We start from the raw sequence: 13,827 nt of genomic DNA on the forward strand, positions 1-13,827 counted from the left end.
ATCATTCTTGTAATTTGCTCTCAAGGAACAAGAATGCATGCAACTTCAAACTTACTCTAGGAGAATGTAATGTGATTGTACAACTATTTACTCCCATGAATGGTTGTGATATAAAGTTAGTAACTTTAACAGTTAAACAATCTACCTAATCAACTGACACAAAACTATGCATACTTGCATGACCTCAAAACTAACTGAAAGGTAAGTCAAGTGATTACCAGAGAATAGGCCTACCGGTCCTGAAAAAAATACCAGAAAAACCCCAGGTTAGGCCCTACCTGAGATTTCCTGATACCCACCTAGGTCCATCATAGCATTCACCTCCAGTTCTGATAGAAATAGGCTGTAAATGCTGTACCCCCTTTGACCACTAGGTGTGGCACTTAATCTTTTATTTATTTTAGGAAATTAGTGTGTGTCGGGCACTTATCAGAACACAACTGTGTGCCCCCAATTGGGAAGCAATATTCTACTCAAAATAAACAGGAGGTAGAGTTTTAGGAAATGACTGAGGCCCAGTGGTTACAGATTGGTGTAATGCATATGGTACGCTCCAAACGTAGTCCTTGTATAAAAAGCACACATTTAAACCTTGGATGTTTTCTTTTTGAAAAGCCAGAGGTCAATTCAGTCCGACCTGTCAAAAATAAAAACGGGGGGGGGGGGGCTTTGTAGTGAAAACATTCAAATATAGCCATGGAACAGAGCATGATTAAAAATGATTGTAGATAATGGAAAGAGGAGCAGCATCATATAGGAATACCATTCCAGAGAAAACCAGAGACCTTCCATGACATTTTGTCACACTGGTTTTATACAAGACAAGCGTTCTAACCTCAAGCAATAAAAAGACAATGTAAGTCTTCCATTTCATCACTGGGACCGCTTGCAAACCTTTTGTGGGGGGAAAACCTTGGGACAATATGTAAAAACAGAACCATGGAAGTTTCCCAGCCAAAACCGATAGTGACCTTTTGCCTGACTGTTTATTTCTTTATTCGAGTGCAGTGACAGACATTGTGGTCAAAGGGCTGTTTGCTGCAAGTCTGGTATTGGTCTGGACATCCTACTAAAACAATACAGGAGAGTGCACTGGTAAGGTGAATGATAATTAAGGGCTAGGATAACTTTTATTTTCATGATGCGTCATGGCAAAGGACCGGCAAACCAATCACTTTATCCTCCCCGCTGGCCTGGTCCAAGGTGACGTCAGTGTTTGAATCGTCTGGCTCCGAGCCCTGAGTGCCAATGGAAGCTGAAAGCACCTCTTCTTTGCTCCCCGGAGACGTAGCAGCCCATGAAAGTTTGTCTACCAAAGCACCACTAGTCACTCACAAGAGTAGTCACCTACCTGAAACCATCTCCCCTTTTAGAACAAGGTCAAGTTGAGAGGTTAAGGGGAAAGAAAGTTACGTGAGAAAGACAGAAGCTGAAGTAAGAGTTGGTGAGAGAATGGGGGGGGGGGGGGGGGGGGGGGGGGGCGAGGCGCAAGAGGCACATTAAACTGATTAGTCTGGCTAATGGAGGTTTACGAGTCCCTCATGTCCTCAGAGGGAAAGATGACTGGCAGAGAATATGACCACTATTAACTGTACATCACCTCTGTCTGCCCCCCCTACTCCCACTTCCCCTGCTGTGTGACTGCCATGGTGAACCGGGCCACTAAAACACCATGAAACCCAATAGCCTAAACACTCATTCATCATTACAGTGCATACATGAGCCGCATCACCCAAAACAGTATTAACTGTCCCACTCAGTGACTTAATTCACACATTAAAACTTCCAAGTATTACCAATGCAAAAAAACTCTAACCACTTAAGTCTCAACCACCATCTGTAATGTCCAGAAATAAAGCGATCATTGGTGAAAATGGTTTTTGCACGTCTGTTTTATTGAATCACTGATGACTTGAACCAAGAGCAAAAAAATAAATAAATCCTCTGCTCCTTGAGAGACAAGCAGAAAAAAACAGGATGTTGTTGCTGGATGGGAATGCTGTATAGGAACAGGAATAAAAATATTCTCGGTGGTGTCTTGCTAAAAGCCAGTCTCTTGACCTGCCCAGTTGGGTGTCTGGGGGGGAAAAAGGGAGGAGAGGTTAGACTACCAGTTGACTGACAGACATACAGTATTTTATTTCTGGGCTTTAATGAATTCTGTGATGAATTAGAAACAGAAATCCCCATGAGTGTATGTAGTCGAACACTAGAAGTTGACATCAAATGTGAGCAAGTGTGTGTCCGCCCGTGTGTATAGGCATGCGTAACAGACCCCCAACAACCCACCCAGATGGCAGGCAGTAAATGTATTAGAAGTGATTTGTAGCCCTGAGGATGTAATGACACTTGTTTGCAGCCTCTTATCTAATTAGAGAAATTCCTTAACAAGGGTCTCTGCTTTTACTAAACAGAGTTATAGCAGCTCTCTTCCTGCAGATATTCAAACAAGAGAGGTGGTAACTGAAAACATCAAAAGATACCTACTCAGAACTGGACAGTTAAAGGCACATTTGGCCCCGTTGTGATTAGACATACGTTTATAACGTTTATAAACTAATCTGAGGGGGTCCTGGAGGCGGTGGGCTGACTCTTGAAAGTTTAAGAATCCGTTTGATTTTGTTTTTTACAGACATGTCCTTCTCTCCCTAACTTCAAGGAGTACTGCTGGCATGGGGAGAGGGTGGGGCTCAGGGATGTGTGTGATCATTGAGGATTACCTTCGTGGATTAGTCTTACATACCACTCATACACGGTCAAGATCAAAACAGACCAACATTTGGACCCCAAGCCAAACATCTGTGGGGACCTGTACTAAGTGCAGGGAACTCCGTAGTTTGAGGCTAGTGTGAGAATCGACCTTATTTGCGCAGTGGTAGCTGAGTCACAGGGCACAGGCCCTGTTTTACGGCGGCATTGACATCTACCTTGTCATTAGGCCTATAAAGATCAATGGGATGATGAAAGTGCCTGCTAGCTCCGTTAAAACCTGCTCTTACTGGCTGATTCCATGTCAAGTGGAGCATTTTGTTGAAGCTGGTTCGTCGACATTCTTCTAGCCCTGTTCTCTGAGCTGATCATTTTGAGAGGGCTTTGAACTGTGTCCACCCACATAAGAGACAGTCAGTTGGAAAAGGGAATAGGTAGTCTAGTCGTTGAAAATGGATGGGAGGGTGGGTAGTGGTGACAACTCGCTTACCTCGTTCCTGCTGGCGTGGGCCATCTTCTTCTCGATGTTCATGGCCAACATCTGGCTCCTGAAGGACAGGCTCTTTGTCTTCTCAATCACCTGCTGGTACGGCGACACAGCGTTGTTCCCCATCACCACGTGACCCTGGATAAGAACAGGACAGGGCGAGGGGCGCACAGTTAGGCCTAATCACACAGCGGGGAGAGCCAATCACATCTGGTCTCACAGACACGCCAACCGCCAGCCTCTCAGGACACATTTATGTAAATTTCAGTGCACATCTAGGTAATTCTATGTCATTCCAGGCAGAGTGGCTAGGGTATGATTTGCTGATTACAGAGAACTCTGTGCCGTGATGGGTACGCCAAAACATGCAAGACCCAATGTGGAGCTGTACAGAGGAGAACAAGGACTTAAAAAAGGGTAAGGTATTGTGGTTGCTTACTTCGTACTGTGTTGTATACCCTCCTATTATGATAATGGCCCATCCCATGCCTTGTTATTCTCGTCAGTCATTCTACAGTTATGCACTTATATTGCATCTAGAGGTACACCGGAGAATAAGCTCCCCGATTACGAAGGAGAAAAAAAAAGAAAAAAAAACTGACTAATCAATTGCGTGGGAGCAGAGGTCATTGATTGTCGAGGCAGACAGACAGGGCGTCAGTCTTACCAGTTTGGAGTCTATCTTGGCATCCAGCCTGGCGTTGCGGATAAGGTTGACAATCCATCTCTCCGCCTCCTCGGGGGTCATGTTCAGCTTGTCTGCCAGCATGCTGAGGAGGAGCAGAGGAGAAACAGGATTTTTAGAAGGCGAGTGGAACAATACACACGTGTTCTCCGATTAAATAGGCGATACAGATGTGAAGTTGCTAATTGTTTAAAGAAAAATGTGGCCTGAGTGTTGTCTATATAGTTCATACACACACACACCACATTAATCAACTGGGGTGTGGGAAGGTGTACCCCTCTGTCAAATGAGGTCATTTCTGGACAATATTTGACCCTTCAGGGGGGGACCCTTTTGGGGCCCATTTTTGCCCATGGGCCAAAGTTGGGTATAGCCTCTAACAAACTGAAGCAGACAGCAGAAAAGACCACAAATCAAAAAAGCCAAGATCACACAGTGTACATAACATGCTATTTCATTGTCAGGCTGACCAGGTGAAAGCTATGATCTCTTATTGAAGACACTTGTTAAATCCACTTCAACTCAGTGTAGATCGAGACGTGTTAAATATTATTCTATATTAAAATAAATATTTTAAAAAATGGTAGCAGGCGTACCGGTTTGAGTACGTCACGTACTGCAACGCTGCTGGGTTTCACGCTCAACAGTTTCCCGTGAACATCAAGACATGTCCACCATCCAAAAGGAAATCCAGCCAACTGTGGGAAACATCGGAGTCAACATGGGCCAGCATCCCTGTGGAACACTTGACACCTAGTGGACTCCATGCCCTGATGAATTGAGGCTGTTCTGAAGGGCAAAGGGGAGTGCAAGCATATATTAGGAAGGTGTTCCTAATGTTTGGTACACTTCGCGTATATGACAATCCTTTTCAGTGGAGGTCTGATGCCGTACCTCTACATTTGCTACACTACTAAATATGATGAATGGGCTGCATTGACTGTAACAAAGTTAACAGGACAATGCTAATACATTACCAAGTCATACACATTCTTAGGCTAAAAAGGCCAATAAAGTAATATACAAGTGACATGTCAAAGAAACCAGATCAGGGGAACACGCGCAAATGATCTAACATGAATTAGAACAGAAGATTTCATGACTCCCCTGGCTAACACAATTAGAGTAAGTGGGAATCCCGTTTTCTCTCCCTAGCCAGTCACTTTACTCTTTGATGTCCTCTCCTGGACACACTTAGGTTCACCCCATCGGGCCCAGATCCTGCCGTGACAGAGCGGGACCTGCTACTGTCCCCAAATGAAAGCCAGGTTGCTGCCGTGGAGCTCTTTGATAGAGCGGTGGGACATGGATGTGTCACAGAGGGAGAGAGGGAGGTGGTGGGCGCCTGGCCACCTTTGATCCAAAGCCTTTTCCAGTGCAGCAGGCCTCCATTGCGGCTTTGAAAATAACTAAACCCCCTTGGTTCTACTACCACCACCACCATCATCTAGACCCACTCCGTCCAGCCCGCCCCACATTTCCTGCTGGTCCTCAATTTCATAGTAGGGGCCTATAAATATACCCATCTCTTCCACAAGTAGTATAGCTAGTTCCTTCTCATCCCACAGCCCAGTCAACTAACACACACCTTTGAACGAACCTCATTAATACACTCGTTCAACAAAAGATACTAGTGTGCGTGTGGACCGTGGGGTTATGACGACTGTATGAAAAGTGCACCCCACTCATTACAATTTCCTTCTCCATTAATCAAGTTTCTTCTCCCCCACGGAGATCGGAGAGACAGACCTGCGAGTATGCCAGACCCTGGCCACCCCAAACCACCTCTCGCCATTGGATCAGACCCAGTCCACAATAGTTGCCAATACCAGCAGGACCGTTTCAACAGTCACTTCCCAAACGCTGACTTCTTTAAGACTTTCTCTCTCGTAAATTCCCATTTGGAAATAACCTCATTTGGGATAATGTTTGCCTTACCTCAAGGCCCGACAGCAAAAACACATTCTCGCTGCTCTGACCCAGCTTGGCATCTTTTTTGAAAGTAGCAGCAAAACTACGTACGGAGGGGGTTGAAATTACATCAGTGTCTGGAAGGGGCTCAACCCCCCCCCCCCAAAAAAAACAAATAATAAACAGCATTACCTCAGCATAAAGAGGCCGTGCCTCAGGGGATTCCAAGTAACAAGAGCATGATGATCCATCACCACTTTAACCACAGCACAGTGTTGTAGGTGGATACCAGAAGAGAAAAACACCAGTTAAGAATTGATTAACGTTGAATCCCCACGGGCTGGAGGAGTGGAAAGGGGCACGACCAACTTGTCACTCACACCCAAATGACTAAATTACGGCAAAATGCTGCCGAAAATAAAATTGCACTTACGGCTCATTATGAATTACCTGACAAGCATGGGGGGGGTCAGTTGTCCATTCACGTGAGTTTAGGTCATGATGGCTAACATGTGTCTGCTATTCATGAGTGACACAATCAACACTAAAAGGAGACACAGGTCGTACCAGTTTGGGCAAAATGACTGGTGTAGGTCTATAAACACGGTTCAGTTTCAAAATGTAACCCAAGAGATGTGTGACTGCCGCAGAGGGGTACGCAGAGTGTGCTTGTTTGGCGATTCCATCAAGTGGAGGGCACATGTCAGTCAAACCAGACTCAGATCAGAGATCAAAACAAACATGACCCAGTTTCCTCATGGCGAGTTCACCTCAGCCCTAACCCCCTGCAGAATGTGATCTCCCCAGCATACCATAGTAACACGCAGTGCCCCAAAAGTCCCAGGGCAGCCCCTGCATAAACCCAGGGCGACTTCGGTGATAACAACCTACTCTAATTCATTACGGGAAATCTGGCAATGCTTTCCTGTGGATGTGCATTCATGTATCATATTTTACAAAGGACTCTGGTTTATCTTCCTTATAGACCAGGTCTCAACTTTTAACCTAGAACTTCAGAAAAGGGGGGGCTAGACCTAAAAACTAAACCATTGACATATCCCTTGGCCCTTAAGCCAACTAGAACACCTTCACTGGTTTTGCTTTACACAGCCATAGCCCTGTTCCTTGAGGGGGGGGGGGGGGGGGGGGGGCTTTCATTTCAACCCTTTATTTACTGGCTTCTCAGCACTCAATTTTAGGCTGGGGGGGGCGACGACTCCTGTGAGTCTCTCAACCACCCTCCCACTCAGGGAGGGAGGTCAGGATGACTGTTAGAGGGAAAACTCCCATAAGACACTTCTAAAAGTGGCTGGGCTCAGACGAATGCATTGTTAAACACTACCATATGATAGCATTAAGAGATTCCAAGCCATTTGGAACGACTCCCGCTTTCGGCTTCTTGGTGTAAAATAGATTGTTCGGGAAAACGGAAAATGACCGCTTGGTCTTTCTAATGACTATTGTGAAGTGGAAAGATATTCCATTTTACATGCAAGTACACAACAATACTATTCCAACTATCAGAGAACTTAAGCGTTAGGAAAACATTTTGAGTGATGGGAAAAGATGTCCACTACCTTTCCATGTGCCACATTTCAGTGTCGGCTGACCGGCTCGGTCTTATGTACGTACTGACAAAGTCACTGGACCGTGTACCATCGGAGGTCAATGTTAGAAATATCAACATTCAAAGAAAGTCAAATATGGTAATATTTAAGTTTGTGAATCCAGAAAATGAAATCAAAATTGTAAAAACATACCCAAGTCTAGACAAGAGGATATGTGGACGCAATTATGGAGCAAAACCTCAAGTCGCGGGGTCACATTTTCACAGCTTCCTTTTTTACATGAGCCTTTCTGCATAAAGTAACTCAATTACCCGCACTTCTAGTCTACTTTGGTCCCAAGTTGTGGGCAAAAAAAGCAAGCTAAATATCTGTGAAATGTTCATAGCCAACAGCTGTAAAAATGTCCTCATTAAAAACAGGGATCAGATTCATTTGAGTCCATGCTTGGATGCAGAGGGCTTCTGGGTAGCAGACTAATGACATGGAATTTGAGCGTTTGTCAAAAAATAAACTACGTGTTCTGTCCATCGTCATCGCAACAGCTTTAAATAAACACGGAAATCCCTGACACTCCCGAGGACCGCTCTGTTTAACCTTTCCTTTACAATCTCAGCTCACAAAAGACGTACAAACACAGGACAAAAATTTAGAAACATCACAATTCTACTTCCTACTGTTACCACTAACCTTTGTGGTCTTTAACAAGTAAATGTATCCAATTGCAGCAAGTCTGCCAAAAAAAAGAGCCGGGACTCCTAATCAATTCCAGACAATCTGCAACTGGAGATTTCGACAGAGCCCTATCGTGTTCCATGGTTCAACCTTGACTACAGACCTCCACAGCTCTGTATAACAGGCAGTGCAATAATTTCTCTGTCAAAAGTTATCATTCATTCGCCCTTTCCATTCAATGTCCATGACAGCATATTCTAAATATTCCATTCAAAGTTGTAGTATAACCATTTTTGCCTTAGTACAGTAACTATGTCTTGCTAAATGCATTTCCACAAGTACAAATGTTCAGTGTACACTAAAAGCTATGAGGTAAAAATAAAGTAGTATATCAGTCTAGAGTAAAGAGTGAGCGAAGTCCACAGTAAGATGAGAACTAAATGGTAGACTGGGCCCTAGATGCACCTAATCTGTATAGCTATACATTTGTTATTTTCTAGAATTGATGCACAAGGGGCAGCCAAATCCTTAATTGTGGACCATTACCCTCCCCTAATGCTCACCATAATTAGCATTGACTAAATGTATTGTTTTGGTGACTGTCTAAGGTACATTTATTGTAGTGGATGTAACTAGGCTTGGGAAAGAAAGCGAGAACTTCAGAACCCTCTGAACACTAGCCAGCCTGACCCAGGACGACTCAGAAGTGGAGCTACGCTGTTCCTCTCTCCCTCGCATCAGCAGCTGGCAAAATCTAAAGCCGTCAAAGCCCATCTAAACCCTGACCTCTACCCGAGAGAAACCTGTCCCTGGTTTGGTCTCTCACGGAGGTGGTCTTTAAAAGTTTAGTGAGCAGAACAACCAGGAAGCAGTTAAAGCTCTCATTGCCTAATCCCTAAAATGTGTATGTGGAGATGTGAGTGTATTTGACTGGGGAAAGGGGCAATAAACGCTTATCTATGGGGGGGGGGGGCATTCCTGTATTCACTGCACATATCCACCCTCTTCCTGCAGCTGGTCTGCTTAGCAAGCTCATTGGCTGGTGACAGACTTTCATGACCTTCCTGTGTACTTTAGCTAGTCTGAGCTGGCCACTGTAGTGCATGAAGCACATCTTAGCATTTGGACAGCGATGGCGAACAACGGTCTAGCAGAGACAGATCTCTTGCAAAGTCCTTCCTGTCAGTTCCCCAACTGGTGCTTTGCATCACTCCCTGGTCTCACCTGATGCTGATGCACTGGTGGATCCTGCAGAAAGTCTCAAAGATGAACAGACGGGCATTCTCAATGAAGTCCTCCAGGCAAGCCACCAGGAAGAAGTCATTCACAAGCACCTGGAAGAGATGGAGGGAAATAAAAGTTAGCAGTAATACAAATATTGCAGTGAGTATTTGCCTCGGTGTATGCATTTCTATAAAAGACCACTGCAGGGTTAAAGGAATGTAAAACAGTTAAATGAATGTTAAGCTTTTTAGTAAACTCATTAGGGCAATCAAGATTGGATTCTGACTGAGTGGCCCTGGAGAGCCATAAAAGTGCAGCAGTAACAGGTTTCCCCCTTGCAGTCCTTATTTGGGATTGAGGCCCCGATTAAATTGTGGGAAAACCCAATTCACTGTCAAATTAAAATAGAACAGAAGGATTATTTATATTTTTCATACATGCAGAGTAAAGGGGGATGGGGGTCTTGCTCTAACCACATTTAAAGTTACCAAGCGATTTACTTTGGCAAAAGCCTCAAAAGGAGAAAACCCCCCCACCTGCAAAAAAAGCACTCCCAGGCCACTCGGGGTGCTCCAAAATCGACCACAAATCTTTTAATTCAGCTGCCTCCACATGAAACGGGAGACAAGAATGGAGCCAGCCACTGACCACAGTGGCTGTGACTTATCCCTGTTCATCTGTGCAGGGTCAATTGTGCAGTGCGGGAGAAACCAATTTACACGCCACCACTCTCAGGGGTTCTACAGCCACCATAGGGGCAAGAACACCCTCTGCCCAGCATTAGAACACATGGGCTAGCTACACTGACAGATGGGCTACAGCAAAATTGAAATGTTTACGCCGCCATAAAAGAGCAGTAAGACAGCTCTACTTTAAGTGTTCACGACCCCATTGTGCACGCAAACGTTGGGTCAAAAGGCTTACATTCCTTTGTGGTTATTACTGCGTTCCTACTCTCGAGTACTAGGTTCACGTCACAGACCTCAGTTTTCAAAAGTTCGAAGAACTCACAACCCTTTGCATGCTTAGAGCTGTTTTCACCCTCCATTTCTGCTTGAAGAAAACCCAATTACATGGCGCTATCAGGCAACACCACATTTCAGCTGTGACAACGCTTATCTAGGCATGATAAACTTTGAACATCTAAGTGTCCTAATCAGTGTCATCTGGGATTCAGCCCAAGATCCTCAAACACATTTTGAAAGGGCTAGAAGTGGCCTTTCATGCACAATCTGATGAGCTAAACTTGGAGGTAGGCTTTCCCCCAACATGCAAAAGTTGCCAACATCTGACAGCGATTCCGGCTGGGGTGAAGAAAAAAAACTGCAAGGAGAAAAACACAGGCGCTTACTTACATGACAGGGGGTGCATTCAAAGCAGACTGGATTTCCCACTTCCTTTCAAATCAATTTCTACTCACTGTTGAAGGTTGCAGTGAAGACATGGAAGTTGGAAAACACCGATATCTGACATTTACAGCAATCAGTAAATAGTTGGGTATCACCCAGAGTAAATGTAACCCTTTTGTTCTCTCCTCAATGACTCCAAACTGATGTATTACACATGCTGATCAAGGCAAAGGCCCATCCCCAATGGAATATCTTTCTACCTCTCAACCATCACTACACAAAATTGAATGAGGTTCTTTTTCGTGGAGTGTGTGTCTGCAAAATCCCCTTGCCTTTATTGCTTTCAAATGAGGCCATTTTGTGAAAATGTTTGCAGACCCATCACACTTAATGCACTTAAGGTGCAGCAGCTTAACTGTTGCACAACCACCCACCTCGACAGAGCGCGCTCCGATTAACCCTTTGGCGTGTAAGATCATATATGTGATAATTGTTGAGGTCCCTGCAGCGAACCACGGCAAAAACGTGATTGGGACAGTAGCAACTGAACATATGATGCAACAAACACCTAAAGAGCATAGTCTGAAAAGCATCTAAACATTATTTCCAATGAGTGCAAAAACAAAGGTCTTCAACCTTATTCCTCAATTTCACCTTCATTGTAAAATATATATATTTTTATTTAACCAGGCAAGTTAAAGATAAATTCTTATAAGAAAAACAAACTTCATCATCCAAACATCACATCCATAGCCAAACTCATTCCAAAATGGTTTTTTTAGCATTATTTAACTAGGCAAGTCAGTTAAGAACAAATTCTTATTTACAATGACGACCTAGGAACAATGGGTTAACTGCCTTGTTCAGGGGCAGAAGGACACATTTTTACATTGTCAGCTCAGGGATTCAAGCCAGCAACCTTTTGATTACTAGCCCAACGCGCTTTCCACAAGGCTACCTGCCGCCCCATAAACCAGTCTAAATAACAGATTTCACTGACAAAAAAACCTAAAAGTTCGCAACCTAACAGTTACACTTCTTTAAAAATTTACCATATCTCTGGTGAGCACAAGGGAGAAATGTAATATGGCTTGGAAATGAGATGCGTGTCAGCTAGCTAACAGCAGCTAAATACTTTGATGTCAAATATAAAACAGTCTCTCCGACTGGGAAACTGCATTCCGTTTCTTGCAGAACACATGATTTGTCACCAGTACATGAAAATGTGAACAAAACAGGAAACACATTAGACTCCATAAAAAACAGTATGCTAGAAGAAATGACAACACGATATACAGAAAATAAGGCACTTTGATAAGAATGCACATGTCCAAATTATTATTGTTTGTAAGGAAAACAATGAAGGCAATTCATGGGCCAGCCAGAAAGTGTGCCAGGGGGAAAGTTTGGCCTGTTTTTTTTTTTTTTACCCCTTCTCCCCAACTGATAGTTAGTCTTGTCCCATCACTGCAACTCCCCTACAGACGAAGGTCGAGAGCCATGCGTCCTCCAAAACACGACCCTGCCAAGCCACACTGCTTCTTGACAAACTTCTCGCTTGACCCAGCCGCACCAATGTGTAGGTGGAAACGCTGTCAAGCTGGCAACCGTGTCATCTTGCAGGCGCACCACCTCATGGGTCTCCCAGTCACGGCCTGGCTGAGACTGCCTGGAATTGAACCTGGGTCTGTAGTGATGCCTCAAGCACTGCGCTACTCGGGAGGCCATGCAAGGCCTGTTCTAACTAGAGATACGCAATGTCTTCATACTTGATCTGGGGAAAATACTGGGGAAGTGCTTAGACTCTAAGAGAAGTTGTCTGGCTCAGTAAAGCCTCAAATTGTAACAGTGAAATGGGCTACTTATGTGAATTCATTAACACACTTCAAGTCAAACTGTTAGAAAATAATTTGAAATTTACAAGTTGAAACACAGCCTATAGATAATTCGTAGGCAGCGCAGGTTAACTGTCCTGTTGCATAAGACATCACACTTTGGTACAGTGAGTGCATTGACATGCGCATAACAAATGTAAAAAATATTTTTTTTTAAAAACAGGGTGACCATTGGAGATATTTGGAACTCCAGCCCCTCTTCAGTGCGAAAAGAGTACGTGTATGTGTGTGCTGGGCCTGCTCTGAGAAGACTAACAGGACACGACTCCCAAGACACTGCTGCTAAAGCACAGAGGAGAACTGGTCTCCAACCTGAGTAGGAACACTGAGCAGAATCTGCTCCAACCACATGGAGTCTCTCTAAACAAGACCCCAAGCAGGGAAGTCGAAACCAACCTACAGGGCTCTTCAAAAGTGCACGCGTGTTCAACAAGCTTGGTGATTGAGAGCGCATAAGGTCTTTTCTGAAATGGGATTGTGTTACAATATTGTTGGTAGCATGTCATTTAGCGATTGCTGCCGCCCCCTGCTGAGGCATGTGCACAGGAAAGATTGCAAAAGATTGCAAATAAAAAAAATGAATCTGTACAAATGAGTTTAGTTATAGGTTCCTCATTCGTTAAGAAAGACTGGGGGAGCTAGAGGCTCTTTATATTAGCTTAAAAATAGATTAGGATGAAATGGGAGCTTCAGTAAACCGCTGACATGATTTACTTCTGAGAGCCATTTGATCAGGCCAGATGTTTTTCATTCAGAGCATTTATTGTCAAGAAGCAAAGATGAAGGGGGCCAAATAGCCCAAAGTTCAGCCTTTTATTTCTCAGCAGGTCCAAATTATCAAATCATTTGGGAAATCTCAATTATACTCATGTATGCAAAGAATGAAGCTGGGAGATTGGGTTTCAGAGAATATACCCAGGGCACTGCACCAATTAGCACACCTGGTTAGTCTCTAAACCCTATTCCTGTCCAGTGATTGGGTCTCCAGAACCTGTCCAGCCCCTCTTCAGTAAATTAAAGAACCACATAAGTTACCCTAAATGACTGATGACAAATTTAGGTACAATTACAAACATCTGACCAATATTAGAAGTAGATGAAACAAACAAGTTTTAAATATGTTCACAGGGACATTGTCAACACTCAAACCTAGGAAATCTTAATACCAACGTTGTATTACTAGTTCATACCAGTGTTATTTTACAGCATTTCAAGCTGAGTGGATTAGTCTTCCACCTAAACTCTTGATGACTCTGAACTGAGTGATATTTTTGACAGAACTACTCCCAGATAATCCCTGAAAGGGCAGCTAGCTTCTGATTCAAAT

The 13,827-nt window shown here is 44.0% G+C and overlaps 1 protein-coding gene across 1 annotated transcript in view; it reads right to left on the bottom strand.

The window, feature by feature from the left end:
• Nucleotides 1-1,874: 1,874 nt before the first annotated feature.
• The window catches only part of LOC139394523 (eukaryotic translation initiation factor 3 subunit E), a 41,561-nt gene continuing 29,608 nt past the window's right edge, over nucleotides 1,875-13,827 (bottom strand). The window contains exons 10-13 of the mRNA XM_071142617.1: nucleotides 9,257-9,366; nucleotides 3,864-3,966; nucleotides 3,200-3,334; nucleotides 1,875-2,077 (exon numbers count right to left, since the gene is read on the bottom strand). Coding sequence (XP_070998718.1) covers nucleotides 2,042-2,077; nucleotides 3,200-3,334; nucleotides 3,864-3,966; nucleotides 9,257-9,366 — 384 coding nt within the window. The 3' untranslated portion in view covers nucleotides 1,875-2,041. The remainder of the gene's footprint in view (nucleotides 2,078-3,199; nucleotides 3,335-3,863; nucleotides 3,967-9,256; nucleotides 9,367-13,827) is intronic.

The sequence above is a fragment of the Oncorhynchus clarkii genome, chromosome 3 (assembly GCF_045791955.1).
Source record: "Oncorhynchus clarkii lewisi isolate Uvic-CL-2024 chromosome 3, UVic_Ocla_1.0, whole genome shotgun sequence".
Classification (NCBI taxonomy): domain Eukaryota; kingdom Metazoa; phylum Chordata; class Actinopteri; order Salmoniformes; family Salmonidae; genus Oncorhynchus; species Oncorhynchus clarkii.